We start from the raw sequence: 25,043 nt of genomic DNA, 5'->3' as shown, positions 1-25,043 counted from the left end.
TGTATAATGTAGGTATAATGTTGTTATCATAAATAACTAATAAGTAAAATATAATGTATAAAGTTAATGTTCAACGCTGCCAAAGTTTAATTTAAAAACAAAAAATAATCATAATAGTGCATATTATTTTAAATATTTGTAAAAAGAATCTGTGAGTATGTGAAAAAAGTGGAATTATTGTAAAATATGTAAGACAGGTATTCACCTCGAATGTGTACCCAAAACTTAAAGACTTAGTAAAATCAAGTATAGCTCATTGAATTTAAAATCACGTGAAATAAATTTACCCTTTGCAAAATTAATTTATCAAGTCCCTGTGAATTTAATATGTATTTAAATATAAAACGGTTCCTTGGTGCCCTAATTATAACTATTCAATTTTCACCAAATTTCACTGAGGATAATTTTTTTCTTCGTATATCAATATTCTTGTAATTCTTAAAAACATAAAATTTTAATTATTAGTCATTAAAATAATACAATGAGAAGTGGACAATATAAAATAAACCATGAACTAAAAATATGATGAAGGCGTAGGCATACCTCCGCAGCCGTAGTATGTACCAAACGCGCAGTGGAGTGATCAGCTTGTTTCACCATTTTATAAAAAAATCCGTAAGTGTTTTTCAATAATCTAAATGGATGATCGAATTCTACTACAGTTCCACCGTTCATTACAAGAATCTTGTCAGAGTCCATTACAGTATTCAAACGATGAGCAATTGTTAAAACTGTGCACTTTCGAAATTTATTTCTTATTGTATTTTGAATTAATGCATCTGTCCTATAAAACAATACCAATAATATCGGAAAAAGATTAAATGAATACAATTTTTTTAATAATATCAATTATTCAATACCGGTGATCAACATTTGCAGTGACTTCGTCTAATACCAGTATTCTATTGTTTTGCAAAATTGCTCTAGCCAAACATACTAATTGCCTTTGACCGACACTAAAGTTAGATCCACCGTCTGACATTTTCGAGTTTAGACCATCTGGTAAATCCTCCACAACATCTTTAAGTTCCACCTGGAATTTTATTTACAATATTAAAAAACAATTAATGCGTAATGTTCTCTGCTTCTACATTAAATAATTAACAAATTGGATTAAAATTGAATCTTAAGAAGTTCAAAATTAAATAAAAAAAAACTATTTAATAATTAATAATCAAAACAAATAAATAGTTATTTAGTATAAAATATATTAATTTTTAATTTAATATAAAAATCATAATAAATGATACGTCATTAATAAACATGTTGTTACTTATTCTTAAAAATATTTATAATTTTCATATACCATATTTTATGCATAAATTTATACTAATGTTTAGTTTATGAATTCCTGATACGAGTACCTACAAATGAACATTTTATTTTTTATATCAACATTTGGATTGATAATAAATCGCCAGAGTAACAAAGCGTAAAAAAGGTTCTTTATTTTATGAAAAGAGTAGATCGGTTTTAATAAGTGTCATCAGTCATCACTATTTTACATGAAACAAACTTTTGTTTCATAAAATTCAGAAATAAATAAGATTGAAATAATTTATTTTAGTCTTATACCATAATCTCTCCGTTCAGAACAGTAGTGTAATACTAGTAAAAGTTTTGATAGTTATATTTTAATAATAAATTGAAACATTTGAAACTGTAGTTGTTTTCATTAAATCTATTAATTCCAAGTGGATATAAATTTACTTCATTTAATACACTCCAAATTTCGTGATCAGAATATTCATCATATAAATCTAAATTGTTGCGTATGGTTCCTGAAAATAAAACTGGTTCTTGAGGTATAAATGTAAGCTTAGATCGTAATTCGTGTAGCCCCAACTCATGTATTTCAAGGTTGTCGATAGTTATACTACCCTCATTGAGAGCTAATCTAAATAATGCCCCAATTAACGATGATTTTCCTGCACCAGTTCTGCCAACAATTCCAATCTATATTTACAAAACATAATTAATATTTATTATAACATTTTTGAAAAATATAATCTTTTATTTAATATCACTTTTTCCATGGGTTCAATGTGAATGTTGAGATTACTTAAGACATAAGGAGTATCTACGTCATATCGTAGATAAAAGTTATTGAATGTTATTCGACCCTTATCAGGCCAGTTCTTTGGTGGTTTTTTATCTGAAAACGATTTGTACAAATTAACATTGTTTGTTTTTATCTTATATATGCATATCATTTTTATTTAAATTAATTTAATCGCTAATACTTAGAGGTGATTCAAGTGCTGGTTCTTGGGGTAAAACTGTGTACTCGAGTACTCTTTCAACAGACGCCATTTGGTTTTCCAACTCTACCGATCGCCTCATTCCCCATTGAAACAAACCAATTAGTCCTATTGACTGAGTTATAGCAAGACCGACATTTCCACTATATGTGTCTAAGATAAGATTATTTAAAATCTAATATAAATATTTTTACTTAAATACCGTTAATGGTGTACTTGGTGTTTACCTTTGCCAATAATTAAAAAACAAAATGTCACGATACTTATATATACGAGGCAGGTTAAATCTAACCAAAATCCAAATGCCCTACTGGAACAAATAAACAAATACCAAGCCGAGGAATGTAAATCCTAGAATTTCATCATAATAATTATTGGTGAAAATTGTAAGTATGGAAAAATAAAACTGTTGATGGTTCTCACTTGATGAATGGAAAACTCTGCGGAAAGAATTTGTTCAGCTTCAAACGCTCTTATAGTTGTTATTCCTTGAAGCGATGCATTTAAATGAGTTAATACAGGACTTCGTGCTAATATTTATAAAATTAAATGATATAGTTGGTTTTATGAAATATTTGTTTCATAAAAGTAAGTTTTAATTATTATTTTTGCTTACTGACTCCTTCTAAACGTTTAATACTTTGTGATATTGTCATATAAATTTTTCTAATTTTGAAAAATATGGCCACTATGATTAATGTTGGTAAAATAAGATAGGGATTTGTAATTCCAACAATAATTAATATTCCAATCACAAGCAATCCAATCTTAACAATTTTAAACGAAAACAATTGACAATTTTTATACTTAGGTAGACATAATATAATATTATACTTATACTACCTGTATAACATCCATCAATACGAAGGGTAACATTTCATCAATGGATCCAATATCTTTTGAAAAACGATTAAGTATTCTTCCTAAAATATTAATTCATCTTTATTATTGTAGGTATGTGTTATGTCTTATTGTATCTATTACCTGATGGATTTTTATTAAAAAAGTACATTGTTGCTCTTACGATTGACTTAAACATATTATTATGTAGATTAGTAGAAGACGTTGTGCATACTGATACAAAAAAAGCTGATCTAACTAATGTAGATATTATAACAGATATCGTAACTACAGTAAACACAATAATACATGTTTGACGATCTACTATCCATGGAATTAATGTATTGGATGATTTATATCTTGTCGATGTACTATTATTCTGAGGTTCTAAATTGCCAATTGAACGAAAAATGTGTTCTTCTAAATTCACCCTATTAACATGAAAATTGTTCGAACAAAAATGTTCGGATTATTTTTAAAATCAATCTGATCTTAAACATTATAGATACCTACCAATAAGTTATCCAAATATCACCACTTGAAGACAGTATTTGAGTTAAGATACATATAAATAGAAATAAGAAGATTTTACACTTGTGCCCACCAGCAGAGAAGTATGATGAGTAATTACTGAATCCAGAATTTCCAGAAGAGCGAGTTTCAGCAATTTCAATAGGTTCAACCACTTCTACAACTTCCACCTGAACGTTATCGTAATTACTTTCTTCGACAGTTGATGTAACACTCAAGACAGACAATTGTCGAGTATAAACGGAATTTTGGCTTCGAAAACTTGGTCTATTACTTTTTGTATTAGATTCATTATCAGGCGTTACTGCAGGTTCTATTGGAGACCCTAACATTTTGGTAAAATTTAATCCGGATTGTTGAAGGTTTTTGTATGAATCTTCGGCTATTTTTTTCCCCTGTTATGCAAAAAAAAAAAAACAAAACATAATTCATTTAATACATACCTACGTATATTGTAACCTATGATATAATATTAATTTTAATTTTAAATAGTTACATTTTCCAGTAATACTATTTGGTCTACATTCGTTAAGTATTGTAATTGATGAGTAATTAGTATACAAGTTTTTTCTTTGAGGAAGTCTGTAATGTTAATATAGGTATAATATATTATAGTATTGTATACAATTAATTCTGTATTACACACTGGCGTTACCTTTAATACATTTCGCAAATAAGTGTTTGCCCACATGATTGTCCACAGCCGACAGAGGATCATCCAGCAAATAAATATCTGCTTCTTTGTATATAGCTCTAATGTAAAATATTTCATAACATCAAAATGTAATTAATAAATTGTATTTCATTTATACCTGGCCAAATTTATTCTTGCTCTTTGTCCACCACTTAGAGAAATTCCTCTTTCTCCGACAATTGTTCTATCGCCATATGGAAATTGATCCAAGTCTGTTTGTAACGCACACACTTGGATAATCTATTTACCAGTGAAATAATAAATTTTAGTAACGAACATACCGGGGCATGTTTTAAGTTGATATTAGGTACGACTACATTACTTTATTGTAACGTTGTCTATCCATTGGCAAGCCAAATAGAATATTTCGTTGAACGGAACCTGCAAATAACCAGGGTTGTTGGGATGCGTATGACACTACACCATGCACTGAAATACTTCCTTTTGATAGTGATAATTCTCGTAAGATTGCTTGTATCAACGAACTCTGTGAAATTATGAAAATTGTAGACCATTTAAAATATTTTTATAGGTGTGTATTAACTATACTTTTCCTGCTCCTACTGGACCAATTATTGCAACCAAACGACCGGGTCTTACGGTTAAATTTATATTTTCTAAAGTATTATCAGTTTGAGAGTCTGTCCATTTGGCGGTAACGTTCGAAATAACAACACAAAAATTGTTTAATTGTTCATCTTGATTGCTAATATTATTTGACACTTTATTGCAGCTGTCGTTAATTTTTGAACTGTCGTGCTCATTTGTGGTTTTCGTTAGGCTTATCGATGATTTATCTTTTTCTTCACGTAAAAGAAAATCCTAAGTAATACCGTACTACAATATTATATTATCGTTTGAGTAAAAATAATATACATTTTATTTTAAGTATTTATGCGTACCTCAATTCTTTTAATAGAAACTAGTAATTCAGCAATCAAACCAATTCCAACTGGAAAAGTAACCGCCATAGACACTCTCAAAATATTATAGTACGATGTTATTATAAAAACCTAAATAATATTTAAAAATATTTCTTTATTTTACTGTGTAACTGCGAAAGCATTTTAAATATTATATTAAATACGAATATTGTCTTACTTTTGATGCCGTTATATAGTTTCCAAGTTTTACATACAAAAGAACACTTAAGAATAAAGCGAGTCTTGTGTTGAACACAGAAAATGACAATAATGTAGCTTTGATATATGCCGTTTTAGTAATTTGATTGATTTCTTTTCTACGGGAATTGCATAATTCATTTTTAATTAAAATATTTTTGGTGGTTAAATATAATAAATATGAATGTATGATTTATTAAATTCTTACTTCCTGGCAAATTCAGTTAGTTTGGTAAAAAAATGTTCCCAGGTATACATTTTAATTACTTGTATGCCAGAAATTATTTCATTCATCAAACTAACTCTTGCATCTGTTCTATTAGCTGTTTTAAGTCGAGACTTTGATATACTTGAACCCAACCATGCTTGAAGATTATATATATAAAAATATCATAAAATAGTGGTATAATTATTAATTAGTTTTTTCTCTGTATACCTACCTTGCAATGGTATAAAAATAATAAATGTGGCTACCCCAAGAATTGACGCCACCCCTACTTCTTTCCATAAGAAGTACGTTACCATTATTGTTTCTAAAGGACCAAGGAATACATAACCTATGTATACTATTGTTAAATCAAATCGAATCACGTCATTTGATAACAAGTTTACTATTCGGCCTGTGGTCGTTTCGAGTGAATTTGTTTTTAGCCGCAATGCCTATAAACAGAATAAAATAATAAACACTATATATACCATGCGTATTTATTCTATTTATATACATATTGTGTTTAAAATAATTATATTTGAAAATTGGTAATAAAATAATAACAATGATATGTCATTATAAATAATTATTTACAAGTGTCTTAAGTATTTAATGTTATTATTGATACGTTATTCTTGAAACAATCGTTTTATTTATATACCTTATTATAAATAAGATCACATGTTGCTACTCGCATTTTCATTGCAAGATGTGAACTCATCATATTGTAGCTGTTTGAACTGAACGTTTTTAATGAACAAGTTATTATTAAACCAACAGCATAATAGACGACTTTATCAAATTGGTGTCTTGTACTTTTTGATTCGAAGTGTGAGATTATTTTTCCCACGAAAATTGTTTGGATAACACTGAAAAATAAAATTGTAATAACGAAATAGTATTTTGTAGTGATGAATTTTCATTGAATACAGCCCAATTTTATAATTAATTACTAATAATTTTTTCGAGCAGTTTTTTAATCTGAAACAATCTCTCTCTTGACCTCTGAAGTAGGTCTATAATTTTTAATATCTATTTCATCGCCTTTTTTGAAAACTGGTATAAAAAAACATGTCTTATAAACTTATGAGAACACACCTTCTTCCAGAGATTTAGACAATAATAGGTATATTGGCGAGGATAAAGAGTCGGTGCAATAAGCTAAGAAATAACTTAAAATTCCATCAAGACTAAGTGTCTTTGAAGTTTTTAGAAATGCCTGTGAATTATACTAGGGTTAGATTGGGGAGGGATTTTTGATAAAGTGTTTATACACTGACCAAATTATTTTGAGAAAAGAAAATGGATATATCCTCACCATTTCTAGCTATTTTATTATATTATTATATCATAACTAGTAATATTATATACACCTACAATCTACTTACCTAAATACCATGTCAGTTATTGCTAAATAAATGCCACAAATAATTAATTTAAACCCAAACATTTGGAACAGCGCTTTTAAAAAACAGGGCTTTTTATTTTTCTTTGTTGCATTTTTCAGCTCGTTACTCCATAATCTTTAGAACAACAAAAACAATCATTAGAATATTTATGTTTTTTTAGAAGTAATAAATTATTAACTTCTTTAATTTGGATCCCAGCAAGGCAGACGAATCTTCGTCCAGAATTGTATACAAATCAATTACATCCAGTTCTTTTTTCAATCCTTTTTTAACAAGCTTTAAGATCCAACTAGAAAGCAAAAACACAATAAATAATACTTTGGTAATAAAATGGTGCTTAGAATGCTTAAAATTAAATATTATACTGCCATCGTAATTTTGATAAAATAATTATATTTTTAAATTTTGAGCAGAGATATGAATTTATCGATTTGAATATTTTTTTTATATTCATGTACACTTTTAATATAGTATTAAAATGTTTTGATCTTTAAAGTAGGTTCTAGTTACTGGTGGTAAATTTAAACTAGTTGGTACTTTTCTGACGTACAGAATAACAACGTTTCAATATCCGATTTCGTCAAAATTTTGAATTAAAATGTCTGCAAAAATGTTTTGCAAATGTTCAGAATATTTCAGAATATTTTTGGTTCCGTTAGCCCAAATTAAGAAGAACTTTTGTATTAATATTTCAAGCCTTAGCTTAAAATATGTTATACCACAACATCTTGTTTTAAAAGCTGATTAACAATAATATGATATTACGAATAATTGAAGAACATTTTAAAGTTCTTGATTCATATTTTTTTTTTTTTTTTAATTAAGAAAGAAAATTCACAATCTGTACACAATAATTACAATAAGCAAATTAGATAAAGAAAAACAGAATAAAATAACATGAATGACGTGTTGAGGAAGAAACCCAATGGTAACACCTCTTTTACTAATTTAATAGGTCTCTACACCATTTGCGTTTTAGTCTGCGCAGTGGGTTTTTTGGGAGGGTGAAGGTGGACATGTTTGATATTAAAGTATTACTGTGCGTGTTTAAATTTTGGTGAAAACGTATTTTTTTTTTTTGAATTAAAACAAAAAAAATGTTGAGTAAAAACTTCCATTTTCCTTAATATTTTTTTTGTTCCAACGATCATTTTAAAATGCCTGAGAGTTTCGACCGCATATACTACCATCTAATAATCAGAGTTTTTTAAACCTTTTTATCTGTGGATCCCTTTATTATGTGCACTTTTATCGTGGAACCCCAACAATTTTTTTTTATTTAGCTTTCAACAATAAGTTATTACAGCTCTACTACTTTGTTCCGATATTTTTGATGCGTCGTTTTATGTAAGAGTTATTTCCAAAACAAGTTAAATAGTGTGTTAAAACAAAGAATTAAAAATGTTGAAAAACACACAAGTTTTGGGGAACACTGAAGTGACCTCCGTGGAACCCTGGGGTTCTACGGAACACAGTTTAAGAAACGTTGATCTAGATGATCTAATTTACTACCAGAACAATCCATAAAGTTGAAGGTCAAAATATTTTTTTTCTAAGACTTAACTATAACAATTTAAAAGTGCTTTCAAACAAACAAAAACCTCATTGTTTTATAACCTCACCATTAAATTATTTTCTCCGCTTAGAATATTAAAATAACAATTAACAATACATTAAACACTTTAAATTTGGTAGTAGACTCTGTGAAGTGTGTTCTACATTAATGCATTTAATGTAATCATATTAAAATACGATAAGAAAAAAATGAGTGCAATATTTAATATTTTAATAATATATAGCTTAGTCACGTTAGTGACAAAAAATTCCGGGCAACTTGGCTAAGAATAAATGTATTATTTTTGTTTTATTTAGTGGGTAAGATACTTAGTTCTCTAGTTATAAACACTTTAAATTTAAACTGAAAACGAAAAATGTTACTTTGTATAATTTATTGATTCAAATAAATTGTATAGCTAGAAATAAAAAATCACGAATAAAATTAATGAGATTAGGTCGAATAGGATATACCCACTCAATTCAAGATAAGATAGATACCTATTATCAATATCGTAACAGCCATTAACAAGCGCATCACTTATTATTTGGGAATAATATCAAAAATGCTAATTATGAGGAACTAACAACTACAATATCAGACTGAGTGGAAATTTTAAGAAATGTAATAAACTTTAAACAAAATAATACTGTTTCATCACCTGTACATTTATTTATTGAGGTTTGAATACTATTACAGTTAATTTAAATCGAAGACATTTTTTATTTTGTAATATTGTATTAATATGTAATGAGTCATTATACGTAAATAAAATTAATTAATTGACAAGATATTATGCTCTAATGCTCCATAGATTAATGACATGAAAAATAATAATAAAATACAGAAAAATAATATTATTGTGTAACATAGACAAAATTCAGTGTACAATTTTCATATTTACCTGAAAGTGATAATTTCGAAGATATTAGCTTTGGATCTTGGATTTGGGGGTCTTTCTTCTTTGTTATTAGCATCCATGTTTAATCTAAACGAATTCGGTAACTACGACAGTTAATTTAACAAAATCGAACAAAATCTTTCATGTAATTCATATTTTGATATTTACTTAAGTACATAAAAAGCAAATTAAAATAGTTAGGTAACTATTAGATCAATCTTAATAAAGTAAAAAGAGTAGAACTAAAAATAATATTATTTAATAATTTAATATAAATTAATATAATTAATATTACATAAATAATAAGTTTAATTTTATATACTTACATATATGTATATCATACACTAATATACATTAATATTTTAATATAACACCAATTTAGTATACATAATGTAAGTACACTGTTACTATATAAAAACTTAATTTTATGAATCAAACAAAATATAATAGCTTGGCACATAATATTATGAATTTTAGTATTTACTTTTCTCAAAAGGTTGTAAATTGTTATATTCAAGCATAGAAATATTTTAGCCCTACTAAATATTTGTTTGTAAATAATATATTGGACAACATAATAATAGGTAGGTACTTACGACTATTTATTTTTACAATTCCTGTATTTCCAAATCGTTTTTTATTTGCATTGCATACAGATACTTATTTTATAAATTAGACAAATGAGTTGAAATTATATACTGATATATATTATATACTAATAATATTACCTGTACTATAATTATTGAGTATAAATTATAACCTAATTTTAATAAATTTTAAGTTCAACACCATACTATTTTATTATAATTTCAATTTTTCACGAATAATGGTAAGAACCATATTTATATTTTTGATGAATTAAAAATGTGAACTTTAATATTATAATATATAGATTATATTATGGTTGTTGATATTTGCACATGTAATATATTTAAATTAATTTAAGCAACCATATTTTTAGACATTTTAGGTAATATAAGAAAGTATTTAAATTTATTAAAATTACTTATAGTAATATACATTTACACAAGTTTCTTGAAATTCAAAACATAATACGTTCACCGTTTTAATCTAATACAAAAAAGTAATGTGCTGTTAAGCTATATTACTGGTATGAGTAATCTAGGAGTTAAGTTAATAACCATGTTAAAGATAATATGTATGGCCTTCTTGCAGAGAGCACGACGGAGGGGATTGTAGAAGTGTATACATTTTGGTTCTGAATAGTTCGGTTTAGTATCAATTATTTGCCCATACACATTTAAATACTTTCCTATCTACAAATAAATATAAACTTTGAAAAATATAATTAATATAAAAGATCCAATCAGTAGCAGTATTTATATTTAATATAATTTGCCTACTTCACCTACTTTTTTTTAAACGTTTTAAAATGCTTAAGCACAGTTAATGCAGTTAATAATAATATATCTATTAGGGTGTACTGGTTATTTTCGGTATTTACGCTACCAGTGATATATGGTTATTTCTCTTTCTTACTGCTTATTATTTATAGTGTTAAAATTAAATAATATAGTTTTTGCAATTGTTCACACATGGGATCATTTGTCTATCATTTGATAATACATTCTACTCAATATCTTAATTTTTGATATTTTTTGACTTACGTCGTTTATCAAATAGGTAGTTCAATTTCAATATTTAATTAATTTTGTATAATTAATCACTGAACTTCTATAATAAATAATAATACTTACCTTTAAATACTTAAGGGAGAAAGTAGCTAACTGTTCTGTTGTATAGTTGTAGGACTTAGAAGTCTTTGAGTGTACCTACCTATTGTGATTGAGCCGGTCACTGTTATATGTTGAATATGAATTCAATGATGAATTATTGCGCACCAAAAATTTATACTTCATACAATCACAGATTAATGTGACTTTCCGGTAAACTTTTTGTTTTTGTTATTTGTGGGAAAATTTATATAAATTATGTTTTAAGTTTTTAAATCTTAGAAATAAAAAGGAACTTTTGAATGGATTTCTAACTGCAAAAAAATTGAAAATGTTGAAAATGTTGAATCACTTTGTTAAAGTTCTATTTTAAACATATATTAAGAAATAATGTGACTATTTGTATTTGATATTTTATATTTTTATCGACATTTAAAAAAAAAAATATAAATAACATAGAACGCGTCCAAATATTAAAAAAATTTAAAGTATTATTCGATTTTGTGTAACACCGAAAAACAATATATAGCAATATAGGTATTAGGTAAGGCGAAAATCATTAATTATTTTATTAACACCAAACTAATTTACAATTAATACTAATTAATTACTAATTTTAATTAAATTAAAAATACTTTTTAAATGCTATTTGCATAGATGCAATAAAATATAATTATATAAATGTCATTGAATATTTTTGATCGTAGTAATTTCATTTGTGCCTTCGTCGGGCTATTTAATTTGAGAATCTGTTGACATCTGCATATTGCTGTCTATTAAAACTCTTGAACAATTATAAAAATATACATTTATTAACAAATTAGAATTAATATAATGTGAAAATAAATTATGAATAGTTAAAATCCATTATACCTCAGCTGCAACACTATGTAACAATTTGGCGTTATTTGGACCGGTTTGTTCTACCATTTTGCACAAATGTCCATTTTTGTTTTCCAACAAAGTATATGGACTGTTGAATTCAACTATTGTACCAGCGTCCATTACCATTATCTTGTCAGAGTCCATAACAGTGATCAAACGATGAGCAATCGTTAATACTGTACATGTTCGAAACTTATTTCTAATAGTATTTTGAATCAAACCGTCAGTTCTGAAAATGAAAAAAAAACACATACCTAATATTAATCAAATGTTTTCTGTAAATACTATTTTTGATCGAAACAAGAGTTATATTTTTTTTTACTGTGGATCCACATTGGCAGTGGCTTCGTCTAATACAAGGATTTTATTATTTCGTACAATAGCTCTAGCTAAGCATACTAATTGTCTTTGACCAACACTCAAATTAGATCCACCTTCGGATATTTTTGAGTTCAATCCATCAGATAAATCTTCTACGACATTTTTAAGTTCCACCTAAAAATAACAATATTAAATATTATATAAATTATCACAAACTTTTCTTTGTTGTGTTGTTGTGTCTTGTACGTGTGGTTGTGTGCTTGATAATTATTAAATTGTGTTCTTACTTCATCCAAAGCTTTCCAAAGAACATGATCTGGGTATTCATCAAATGGGTCTAATTTTTTTCTCATTGTTCCTGAAAACAAAACTGGTTCTTGAGGTATGATGGAAATTTTGGATCGCAAGTCATGTAATCCCAATTCGTGTATTTCGATACCATCGATAGTAATTCCACCCTCATTAAGAGCTAATCTAAATAGTGCTCCAATCAAAGACGATTTACCAGCACCAGTCCTTCCAACAATCCCTATCTAAAAAACACGACACATTGACGGACACGGGACACTACTGTTATAGCAGTAATTTATAATTTTGATGTTAAAAATATAAGAATTTAAAAATATAAAATTTTTGTTTTTATACTTAAATATAAGTAATAATATGAGTACCTACATTATATAATGTCTCGTATAGCTAGTAATACTATATATATATTAAAATATAAAACGGGTTTGTTTAAAATGATTTTAATTCACATTAAATGTAAGATCTCTCATTTCATTATTAGGGTATCCTAATTACATTGGAGGCCTTACATTAAATGAGAATTAAAATCATTTTGAAAATCTGCAATGCCCCGAACTGCAAATTAATACTTCTATTAGTTCATTGCTGTCAATTGTTAAAAATATGAGTAACTACTTATCTGTATTTTAATTTTTTGAATATTATAGGTATTATATTAACCTATATAGATATTAAACAAAAATATTATCACATAATTTAACCAGAAGTTTTTTTATAATTTAATATAGCATAACTTTATTTAAAAGCAATGATGAGGTAGTTCATTTTTAATATTCAATAAATGTATGTAATTGATAGATTTTTGGAGAATGTGGGTTTCAAATAAACCATAATGGTATAGGTTAGGTTAAGTTAGGTACCTATATCTTTATTGTTGCTTTGCAATTTTCTGGACGAAAGTTTAACTTAAATTATTGCAATATCAATATTATTATAGTATATAATAATTTAATAAATAAATAGTTAATACTTTTTCCGTAGCCTCAATTGTAACAGTGATATTTCTTAAAACAAATGGTGTTTCCGAGTCGTAACGCAGATGTAATTTGTTGAATATAATTTTTCCTTTATTTGGCCATTCTTTGGGCGGCTTTTTATCTAAGAGAATATTGTACCAACATTTGTACCTTATTGTTCAGTTAAATTTACTGTGAGCCAATTTTAACAGCTATTACTTGGAGCTGACTCTAGAGCTGATTCTTGAGGTACATTTGTGTACTCTATAACTCTTTCAACAGATGTCATTTGATTTTCCAATTCTGCAGACAGTCTTACTACCCATTGGAACATACCTGTTAATCCAATTGCTTGTGTAATAGCTAGACCGACATTTCCTCCATGTGTATCTGAAATAATATAACTTTTAAATAAATATAATAAAATTCTTATGCGACGACTTACTAAACACTTACCATTAACAATAAATATGAAGAAAAACGTTACAAGACATGTATAAAAAATGCAAACTATATCTAACCAAAACCCAAATGCTCTACTTAAAGTCATAAATAAATACCAAGCCGAAGAATGTAAATCCTAGAATTTGTATAATATTAGAATATAATTTGTATGCATTTACAACTTAAGCGTGCGTGGGTAATTATATATATAATATATGTCATATTACATAATCGATAGATTCTTACTTGATGGCTGGTAAACTCTTGGATGAGAATTTGTTCAACATTAAACGCTCTTATTGTTGTCAGTCCTTGAAGTGTTGAATTTACATGAGTAAACATAGGACTTCGTGCTAAATTTGTGATTTGCAAAGTATTGTACCATAATAGCTATTTGTTCATAAATTAATAATGCCTTTCATAATTTAAACTTGTTTAAAAAACTTACCGACCCCTTCCAGACGTTTAACATTACAAGTTGTTGTCAAGTAAATTGTTCTCATTTTGAAAAAAATTACTACTATAGCTAATGTTGGTAGTATTAAATAGGCATTAACAATTCCCACTACTATTAATATTCCTATCACCATCAATCCGATCTAATAAAATGAAAGTATCATATTTTATCATAATACATAATATGTAGATACTATAGATACTCATAAATAAATAAAACTAAATATAATAACGTATAATATCTGTTACTTGTATAACATCAACGAATATTGGAGGCAACGTTTCATCAATAATTCCGATGTCTTTTGAAAAACGATTTAGAATTCGCCCTAATATTGAAGTGTGTGATTAAAATCATAAAACAAAAAACAAAGAACATTTTAATACGTACCTGATGGATTTTTATTCAAAAAGTTCATTGTAGCTCTTGTAATTGAACTGAACATTTGATTATGTAAGTTTGAAGATGCTGTGGTGCATATAGATACCAACAGAGCCAACTCGACAAAGGCAGATATGATAATTAAGAGTGTAAGTATTGCAAATACAATGACACAAGTTTGCCTTGATACAATCCACGACATTATTCTGTCTGTCGGGTGGGTTATTGTGTACGTAACATTATTAGTATCCACGAATAGTTCAGTTCCATGAAAATAATAATCTTCTAGATCAACCCTATGGACAAATAATAAATCACATATTATTACATCCTGTAGTTCCGTGTTAAGGGTGTGGGGCAACAAGGGAAAGTTTTTCCATGTGGTCAATTTTTGTAGTTGTTTAATTTAAGTTTTTATAATTTTTAAGAAGACTTGTGTTATTTAAGTCACTGTGGTCGTGATGGTAGGAATACCTATGTTACATGTAGGTACAATTACATAACCCCGGGACCGATATTGTGTCGGTGTGATAATCTTTAACTTAATCTTCACTTTTTATCTATCAATTCTATTTTTCTCGTACTATTTTCGAGTGCAAAATATATACATGTATGTAGCTGAATATATCCTGATTAGTAATTCATGATACACGAATTAATTTTTTGTGTTTCACCGTAATATATCTAGGTAAGGTGCGGTGAGTTTCTAGTAGTGCTATAAAAACTATAATCTTTCAATTTTAATATTGATAATATGAATATTATGAAGAATCACACTCATTGGTTGTTGGATAATTTTAGTTACAATGCAAGATATTGCAAACACACCATTTACCTATCACTATTTAAAAAGCTACTAGGTACCTATATAAGTTATCAACTCGAATTATTTTTACAAATCGATATCGTTTTCACACATAAATTGTACCAAATTTGGTAAGTAAATGTCATTTTATATTTAAATCACTATTTAATTTATGAGTTGTGCTAATTTTTGATACAAATAAGTATTAGTCGATTAGGCAAGTTCTCATGAACATTATAACGGGGAAATTCCAACTTGATCAATGGAACAAATGCGAAATATGCTAACATGCCATGTCGCACTTGACCCATAGTCAATCATTAACAGATTAATAATATTATCGTTATTAATCGCAAATATAAATTTTCAAATGTATATTATGTAATTTACATTGATACTTTTAATATGTATTGACATTTTAACAATCAACTAAAACTCAAAGATAATGTATAAACTCTTTGAAAAATCATAAAAAATAAATTGTAATATTCTATCTAGTGGTCGTCATAAATACACACTTAAAAAACTGGTATAAAATGTGCGGTTATGAATGGTAAGGGTGCGTTTTTGAACAAATTATGGTATATTAAAATAATTGAATTCTGTCAACGATAATTTCTTACAGATATTCAATAATTTATGGCACTTGTTTACAATTAATTAGGAAATAGGTTGAATAAACAGTATTAAAATAACTTATTTTCCAATTACCCTAAGAAACAGGGAAAGTGCGACTTTTAAACATTTTTTCTTTTATCAAAATATTATGAAATTCTATTTTTAGTATACATCTTAATTCAGATTAATTTATAAGGGAATAGATGTTCAGAAAAAACTACGTTCTTCATAGGAAAATAGTAGGATATGTGACGTGTAGTTACTAGTTCGGCAGATTTTGCAAAGCAACATCCCTGATATCCCACCTGACCACCTTACATGATTATTGAGTTATTTGAATTTTATATTTACAGTTTAAAATGTTTTATTTGAATATGGGGTACTTAATTAGTAATTATTTTAATACTTTCTCTTCTCTGACAGATATAACGGTAGAATACTATCAAAGCATGGTCGACTGAAAATAAACAATTTTATTTGAATCCAAATTCCACAAGTTTCTATTCATAGGTACCTATATTAGAAGAGTTTTTTTTGATGAGTGAAATTTGCTATGGGTAGAAGAAGGGTAGTAATTTAAAATCTGACTTGTTAACATGGCACTGAGAAGTGATAACGTATGAGATCTATATTTATTGCCTGATACATCAACAATATTAAATTAATTAGTTTTTCAACGAATAAATAGATACAAATTTGAAATTACCAATAAGTTATCCAATAATCACTGCCGGATGCAAGTACTTGAGTAAAAATGCACACTGACAATAGGCTCAGTACTTTGCAAAAATGTCCACCGGCGAAAAAATACGATGAATAGATATTAAATCCGACATTCCCCGAAGAACGCGTTTCATCCATGTTTACTGGTTCGGGGTGAACATCGTTGATCTCGGTGTCTTCGACAGACGACGCAACATTGGGTACTGACAACTTCTGTGCAGTATAAGTGGAATGTATTTCAGAACTTTCAGTATTGGATTTCTCATTTTTACACTCATTGTTGGTTAAAACTGCTGTTTCTGTTGAGGATCCCAGTAATTTCGTAAAGTCTAAACCAGAGCTTTGAAGTTCTTTGTATGAACCCTCCACTGTTACTTTGGCCTGAAGTACATAAAATAATTTACAATCCAAATATAATGGGTGATCCATTTAACGTAAGAGACTCCTTATTTCAGAAAATATTTATTTTGTATAATTTGAAGTTAGTAAAAACATTATTTTACTACATTATGTATTACTATTTACTATTTTTAATGGCTACATACATTTTTATTTCATATTCTGAAATAGAACATTATTCTGAATGTATCGATACATTTTTTGAAAAGTATTTTAATAGTTAGAAGTCACAAGGACGTAAACCCAAAAAAATTTGGAGGTTTTGGTTTTGGTTTTTAAAACCTGTTTTTTATACTTAAGGTTTTGCTCCCAGGTTTTAATAACCAAAATAAAAGTCATAGGTTTTGGTGTCGGTTTTTAAACCCGGTTTTCTATTATTATGGTTTTGGTCTTTGGTTAACCGCTCATATACAGATTTAAAAAAAAAAATGAAGTATTTTTAATACAACACCTTTTCATTTGGGTCCACACTTGACTAACGACTATACACAGCTTTTTTTCCTAGATTAAAAGAATTAAAAATATCCAGAAAAAACCTATTAGCTATAAACTTAAGTAGCCGTAAATTTATTATTTACTAATCAATAACGAATAGAACATTCGAATAACAGCCTAACGCGAATAGACAGTACACACTGACGGAGTTCAAATTTACATCACGAAAATACGGAATCACAAATCACAATACATTTAAACGAATTAATATACGACTCTATACGACCTATTAATAATTTGTACGCATATTTTTTCCAATAACAAGTTAACGACTGGTCGATATCGGACACTATATATACTATTTAGTGATAAGAATAACTAATAACTAAGAATTAATAAGTAACCAGGATTGACAAATTCAATCAAACTAATCGCTATATTAATTAGGTAGGTATTAAATATTCTGGGAAATTCAAAATCATAATCTATTGGTTAGTACCTGCATAAGTGCATAACAGACGGTGTTTACAAAACACGAAAAAATATATATAATAATATGCTAAATACTAGGTATATATATAAAGTATAATATAAACCTAATAGTATATACATAACAAAATATAAGTGGAATTAAATTTATATTTATTATATGTACAGATAATTGTATAATCTAACCGTTGTATTCACGGAATATGGACTCTCGTTTGATGTTCGGATATTTTTGAAATAAAAATATAAGTATCACTAATTTGTTGAGCTGTAATAGTAAAACTAAAAGGTAATAAAAAAAAGTATCATTAATCGTTTGATTTAAAAAACCGGTTAATCACTAAGCAAAAAAAACGGTTTCGGTTTTGGTTACCATTCAAATCATCATGGGTTTCAATCTCGGGCTTAAAAATCGCTCTCTTGTTTTAATGCTCTCGCTCTGGTTATGGTTAAAATAAATGATCAAAACCGATCAAAACCGATCATTAACCTGTTTTAACCGGTTTTCCTAAAACCAGTTTCCGCCCCTTGTTATAACTTATAAGTATTAACAATTTAGATGAGTGGAGTAGGGGGCCAACATTTTTAATAACCTAACATGGAGTGGTAAAACATTAAATACTTATAAGTTATAAGTGAATTATATGAATTACTCATAAACTATACTCTATTAAAAATAAATTTGTATGTACAAAAAAAAATATCATATAGAAAAATTATTTTTATATAAAATTATGTAAACAAAATATTTTCAAAAACGTTAATACTGTTCGAAATAATGGGTGTCTTACGTTATATAGACCACTCGGTATATTAGGTATACAAATTATACAGTACTTATGGTATTATTATTTATTATGCTTACGTTTTCCATTAAAACAATTTGATCTACATCAATCAAGTATTGTATTTGATGAGTTATTAGTATACAAGTCTTTTCTTTGAGATACTCTTTGAATAAAATAAATAATAGACATAGATCACTACTAATTTAAAGGTAATTACAATTTTTGAAATATATACGTTCTATACACAGCACATAATATTTAAATACCTACCTTTAATACATTTTTCAAACAAATGCTTGCCAACACGAGAATCCACCGCCGACAGAGGGTCATCCAATAAATAAATATCCGCTTGTCTGTATATGGCTCTGACATAAAATATTTCAAAACGTCATAATAATAAAATAAGTTCATTAAAATCATAAAAATCAAACACTTCAAATTATCACCTCGCTAAATTTATTCTTGCTCTTTGTCCACCACTAAGAGACAATCCTCTTTCTCCAACATCTGTCTGATCTCCATACTGAAATCGTTCTAAATCTGTTTTCAGCGCACATACGTCTATTACCTAAATACCATAATCTAACGATACTAATTATAAATTCATTATAAGGTGAGTAACATTGTTATAAAGAATATTGTCGTTCATAGAGTACAAACTTTTTAATATTAAATATAGAAATCACTTACTTTGTTATAACGGTCTTTGTCCATTGGTGAACCAAAAATAATATTTTGTTTAACAGAACCTGCGAATAACCATGGTTCTTGCGATGCGTACGATACTATACCATGCACGGAAATACTTCCATTTATAAGTGGTAGTTCTTGTAAAATAGCTTGTACCAACGAACTCTACGATTAAAAAAAAAACAGATCTTTTTGATATAATCTTTATTAATTAGATCGTTCGAGATAACTTGTACAGTTATAAACATTAAATAATACATTTATAATAAGACCGATATATTCATATAAAGTACCTTTCCTGCTCCTACTGGACCAATTATTGCGACCAATCGACCGGGCGTTACGGTTAAATTGATATTTTCTAAGGTATTTTCGATTTGAGTGTCTGTCCATTTGGCTGAAGCATTTGACATAACTATTCCCAAATTACTTGATTGTTCTGCAAAGTCGTTCTTATTATTTATATTATTCGACACTGTACCGTCGTTTATTGTTTTTCTACAGACATCTGTTGGTTTTATTTGGTTTGTCACTTGTTTATCATTTTCTTCGTATAAAAGGAAATCCTAAAAAAATATTCTGTTTTTTTAGTAAACTGAGGAAAAATAGTATTATTTACAAATAAATCCATATACACCTCAATTCGTTTTATTGACACTAGTAATTCAGCAGTTAGACCAATACCCGGTGGAAAGGCTACAGTCAATGTTCCTCGTAAAATGTTATAATACGACGTGATTATAAATACCTATAGGTGTAAACCCGATATAAAATTATAAAATATATTTTATTTAGAACTTCAAAGTACAATATTATACTATTACAACTTGAGTATTACTTTTGAGGCGGTTATATTGTTTCCAAATAATATGTATGCAAATAAATTCACAAATAATGAGATTCTCGTGTTAAATACGAAAAACGATGACAAAATTCCTTTGATATAAGTCAATTCTATAATTTTGTTCATTTCCTTCCTATAATAAACGATTAAAGTTATTTGTATTAAAATTTGTCTATATTTATTAGATATCTATTTTTATTTTATGTGGGCACTCATAATTATGTCTTACTTTCTGGCATATTTTGTAAGGTTATTAAAAAATGGTTCCCAAGTGTACATTTTTATCACTTGTAAACCAGAAATTATTTCGTTCATTAAATGTACTCGTTCGTCTGTTCTTTTGGCTGTTTGCAATCGAATTTCGGACATTTTTGACCCTAGCCACACTTTAATGTCAAACAAAATAATTATTCTTAATTGAAAACAATTAGGTTTTGCTTTATTTGTTAGTATACATTTGAATTTATATCATAAATTAGTTTTAAATTGTGATAGTTAATAATAACTCCGATGGTATAAATACAATCTTAAATCAACGTTGAAAAACATATACAAACAATTCATTTAAGATGTTATATTTTCATCATTGTACTGTCCTTGAAAAAAAAGATGGATGACTGATGAATAATAGAAATATATACTAAGTATGGGAATATTCGATGAATGAGAAAAATTATCTGTCCGCAATACCAGTCTCTTTAAAGCTTATTTCTACGAATTTTTTTTAGAACTTTATGAGTACATAATTTTAATTTATAAGTCGGATACATTTTTTTTAAGTATAATTATTTAAAACTTAGTATAATAGTTAAATTACTGCAGTTTATATAGGTTACTTATATTATCTACTAACTTTGTAATGGTATAAATATAAGTAACGTAGTAACACCAAGTACTGATGACATGCCAACTTCTTGCCATAAAAAATACGTCACTATGATTGTTTCTAAAGGACCAATCCACAAAAAAGGCACGTACAAAAGTGATAAGTCAAATCTATTTACGTCGTTTGACATGAGGTTTATTATTTGACCAGTCGAAACCTGGTCGTGAGAATTCGATTTGGATCGTAACGACTAGAAATAATAATAATAATATTATAAATATATTGTATCATTTGTGTCGATGTTGTTTATAACTATAAAAAAATGTATTTTATACAATAAAAGAATAATTCGTATTCAATGTTTATTGTTTAAGGATTAGACAAATTAAAATGTACCTTTTTGTAAATAATATTGCAAGTCGCAACACGAATTTTCATTGCAATATGAGACATTGTCAAATAGAAACTGTTATAAAGAATTGACCTCATTAATAAAACTGCTATTAAACTAATTGCTAAATAAATTCCATCTGGGCTTTGATTTACTGATTTATTAGTTTCAAAATGTACTACTATTTTTCCAACAATAGTCGATATACCAATGCTATTCAAATACATGAAAATAGGTTATTTGCATAATGAATGAATTGATTATCAAACATATAGTAATACTACAATTATAAGTTTAATATTAAAATAAGAAATAATTAAAAACTAATTATTAACGTTTCAGATACTGTGCATACACACTATTACTATATTTTACCTACCTTAAACAAATTTCTAATATTGTTAATAGAATCGAGGTACAAATATACTTAGTTCCAAACATTTGCATTAGTGTCCTTAAAAAACTTGGAGTTCGATTTTTCTTTTTTGAATTTATCAATTCCTCTTTCCATAACCTTGCGAAAAAAAGTAAATAGGCATATATACAGTTTATATTTCAATTCGTCACACGCATGACGTATCATTTACTTTTCTAATTTGTTTCCCAGTAATGCAGATGAATCTTCTTCCAAAATTGTGTATAAATCGATTAAATCTAATTCTTTTTTTAACCCTTTTTTAATGAGTTTTAACATCCAACTTAAAAATAAATGTATATTATGTATTTTATAATAGTTAATATTTAATCAATACTCAAAATAATATATGGTGTGTAATAAATGTAGCCATAATATTCACATTTTACATTTCTAGATGTTTCATTATTGTTATAAATACGTAAATGCCTTCGTGACTAACATATCATTGAAACATAAACAAATCAAAAACAAGTTTTAACATTAAAAATAGTTGACACGCATTTTGAAAGAATACATTCGATATAAAATTTGTAAAATTTAATGCTGTAATGGTATCCAAAAGGGCAAATTGCATGGGTTTTCAAAAAATCTAAAAGTGCAAAACTGACTTGATTATGCTTAAGCACTGATATGTACCTTTAGTCTTTACAATAAGAATACAAACAGAATACCTTCAAAAATTAATACATTGGTCCTAGGTAGGATAATTATGCTTTAGAGCAGGGATGGCGAACCTTTTTGTACCAGCGTGTCGAATAAAAATGTTGGTTGGATTTTGTTTTCCCTGCTTGTCACCTAGTTCGATAGCCCTTCAATTTTTTTTCAAAATTTTTAATATTACCAAACTTTTACATATTTGTGTGTGTGTCACTAAAATAGTGTGCGCGTGTCATAGGTTCGCCATCTCTGCTTTAGACTTTTAGAGTATAGCTATATATTTTTATATATAATTTATATATATAGCCATATAATTGCCATTATTTGTACTTATGCATTAATAATAGTTATTCATAACAAAATGTAATAAATTTACCTAAAAGTAATAATTTCAAAAATATTAGCTTTCGCTCTTGGATTGAATGGTTTTTCCTCTTTGGATGTTGCGTCCATATTTTTAATCTATAGGTAATCATAAAATATTCATAGTACATGGTCTTTTGTAACTTGCATAGTTTTTTAAAAAAATACTTAAGAAAAAAAATCGAATATATTTTATTGATATTTTGCTTTTTATACTGCTATCTTGGTACCTACTACCCATATTGTATTTATAATAATATTATTGATGATGCATGATTGTAATCTAATAATTTCTATCCAAAATTCGATATCACAGGTAAAAAAATATAAAAATAAAATGTTAATCTTGCATTTAATTCGTGATCAATTAATATCCATAAACAAGAAAGATATAATTTATAACTATAACTTATAAATAATAAACTAACTATAATACCCATCTTCCCGTCATAATAAGATACATTAAAATCTTCAACAGCAAACATCAGTATACATTATTTGAAAAAAAAATGAATGTTAAGATTTATAGTAATTTTTACAAAAATCAATTCTGTATAAGTACTTAGCACGTGGAAGTTATCTACTATAAAAAATTATATTCAGAGTTCAAAATATAAAATACCAAAATGTGTAAAAGATGACGCCGTAGAATTGTTTTTATATCGTTATACCTACAAATATTATATATTTTATAAACTGTGTCTATTAATACCTACTTAATACGACTGCGTCCGAATTGGTTCCCGAAAAGACTTTTGAAAAGAAGAAATATAATCAAATAATAGGTATTATTTGACAATAATAAAAATTAAAAATATTTCACATCATTATGCATGGGTGTACCTATATATGAAATTTAATAAAGCACACGAGAAAAAAACAAATCTGTAGGTATTCTGTATAAAATGGGAAGAAAAATTGAAAATGCTTTTAAAATAGTATGGGAACCAATTCGGATATATCTCCGAACATTCAAGAACCAATTCGGATATATCCTCCGTACTTACCACCCCGAGAACCAATTTCAATACACCGTTTAAATGCTTAATACCTACTATATTGGAGGTTATTGAACGCATGTGTCTTATATACCTATTTGGCTATCTATTAAAAGTTAAACCACGAATAATAATAATTATTTAAATATATTTTTTGAGAAACGCGCGTATCGCGTACTCGCGTGGTATTGTTAATTAGGTAGGTACCTATAATATTTTATACAGAAAAAAAACTTACATTTGTAGAAGTCTTAATTTAATCAACTCGCATCGTGTGTAGTTTTTTAAAGTTAAATAAATACCTATATTACCTATACTGATTCAATAGTAAACGAAACAAGTCCAGAAACGTTCACATCTACAAATCAATTGATCAAAAATTACTGTGAAAAATAAACTTAAGGTTTAGCCATCTGCCTCGTCGATTATTGACTATGACAAAAAATTATAAGCATCATATATACTATTTGTGGTGGGAATCTTAATAAGTATAAGGACTCTGCTAAATGGGGCCATACGTCGCATGTTGGCATAGTAGATATTTATTGCTAGATATTTTAATTTATATACCTAAAAGTTTTCTTATATGATATAATATGAATATATGGTTCATATGGATAATTTTTTTT

General features: G+C 27.4%; 2 protein-coding genes across 4 annotated transcripts; both read right to left on the bottom strand.

Moving 5' to 3' along the window:
- Positions 1-298: 298 nt before the first annotated feature.
- Positions 299-10,237, bottom strand: LOC111031154 (multidrug resistance-associated protein 4-like). 2 transcript variants are annotated; one of them, XM_022310984.1, is made up of 26 exons: positions 10,117-10,237; positions 9,524-9,607; positions 7,243-7,353; positions 7,044-7,178; positions 6,317-6,524; positions 5,888-6,107; positions 5,656-5,812; positions 5,428-5,566; positions 5,229-5,339; positions 4,876-5,148; positions 4,649-4,813; positions 4,445-4,566; positions 4,288-4,385; positions 4,129-4,214; positions 3,615-4,027; positions 3,246-3,532; positions 3,105-3,184; positions 2,878-3,028; positions 2,685-2,791; positions 2,489-2,612; positions 2,244-2,414; positions 2,028-2,155; positions 1,711-1,956; positions 861-1,033; positions 544-784; positions 299-437 (listed from the first exon to the last, which is right to left on the bottom strand). In XM_022310984.1, exons 2-26 carry the CDS (start codon positions 9,598-9,600, stop codon positions 375-377), a joined length of 4,086 nt encoding a protein of 1,361 aa, XP_022166676.1. In that variant the 5' UTR covers positions 9,601-9,607; positions 10,117-10,237; the 3' UTR covers positions 299-374. The 2 variants fall into 2 exon arrangements, with proteins under 2 accessions (XP_022166676.1, XP_022166677.1); XM_022310985.1 differs by having other exon boundaries at positions 9,524-9,624; positions 10,117-10,224.
- A 1,614-nt stretch (positions 10,238-11,851) lies between these two features.
- Positions 11,852-25,038, bottom strand: LOC111031149 (probable multidrug resistance-associated protein lethal(2)03659). Of its 2 annotated transcripts, XM_022310977.1 has the most exons (26): positions 24,653-25,038; positions 23,430-23,515; positions 22,566-22,676; positions 22,358-22,492; positions 21,984-22,191; positions 21,615-21,837; positions 20,991-21,147; positions 20,756-20,894; positions 20,555-20,665; positions 20,211-20,483; positions 19,918-20,082; positions 19,674-19,795; positions 19,495-19,592; positions 19,302-19,387; positions 17,097-17,494; positions 14,977-15,263; positions 14,835-14,914; positions 14,578-14,728; positions 14,376-14,482; positions 14,142-14,265; positions 13,905-14,075; positions 13,700-13,827; positions 12,708-12,953; positions 12,422-12,594; positions 12,088-12,328; positions 11,852-11,998 (listed from the first exon to the last, which is right to left on the bottom strand). In XM_022310977.1, exons 2-26 carry the CDS (start codon positions 23,504-23,506, stop codon positions 11,951-11,953), a joined length of 4,059 nt encoding a protein of 1,352 aa, XP_022166669.1. In that variant the 5' UTR covers positions 23,507-23,515; positions 24,653-25,038; the 3' UTR covers positions 11,852-11,950. The 2 variants fall into 2 exon arrangements, with proteins under 2 accessions (XP_022166669.1, XP_022166670.1); XM_022310978.1 differs by lacking the exons at positions 20,991-21,147; positions 21,984-22,191; positions 22,358-22,492; ... (1 more) ...; positions 23,430-23,515; positions 24,653-25,038 and having other exon boundaries at positions 21,615-21,770.
- Between the last annotated feature and the right edge of the window lie 5 nt (positions 25,039-25,043).

Source organism: Myzus persicae, unplaced genomic scaffold, assembly GCF_001856785.1.
Source record: "Myzus persicae strain clone G006 unplaced genomic scaffold, MPER_G0061.0, whole genome shotgun sequence".
Classification (NCBI taxonomy): Eukaryota; Metazoa; Arthropoda; class Insecta; order Hemiptera; family Aphididae; genus Myzus; species Myzus persicae.
This window is presented reverse-complemented; position numbering and strand designations above follow the sequence as displayed.

Coding starts and splice junctions, on each gene's coding strand:
- LOC111031149 (XM_022310977.1), bottom strand. CDS start 23,506: ATGGACGCAACATCCAAAGAGGAAAAACCATTCAATCCAAGAGCGAAA. Junction 22,493..22,565: donor CTGGGAAACAAATTAGAAAA/GTAAATGATACG, acceptor TTTTTTCGCAAG/GTTATGGAAAGAGGAATTGA. Junction 19,593..19,673: donor GCAAGAATAAATTTAGCGAG/GTGATAATTTGA, acceptor ATTTTATGTCAG/AGCCATATACAGACAAGCGG.
- LOC111031154 (XM_022310984.1), bottom strand. CDS start 9,600: ATGGATGCTAATAACAAAGAAGAAAGACCCCCAAATCCAAGATCCAAA. Junction 5,813..5,887: donor TATTTTTATACCATTGCAAG/GTAGGTATACAG, acceptor ATAATCTTCAAG/CATGGTTGGGTTCAAGTATA. Junction 2,792..2,877: donor TAAACGTTTAGAAGGAGTCA/GTAAGCAAAAAT, acceptor TATAAATATTAG/CACGAAGTCCTGTATTAACT.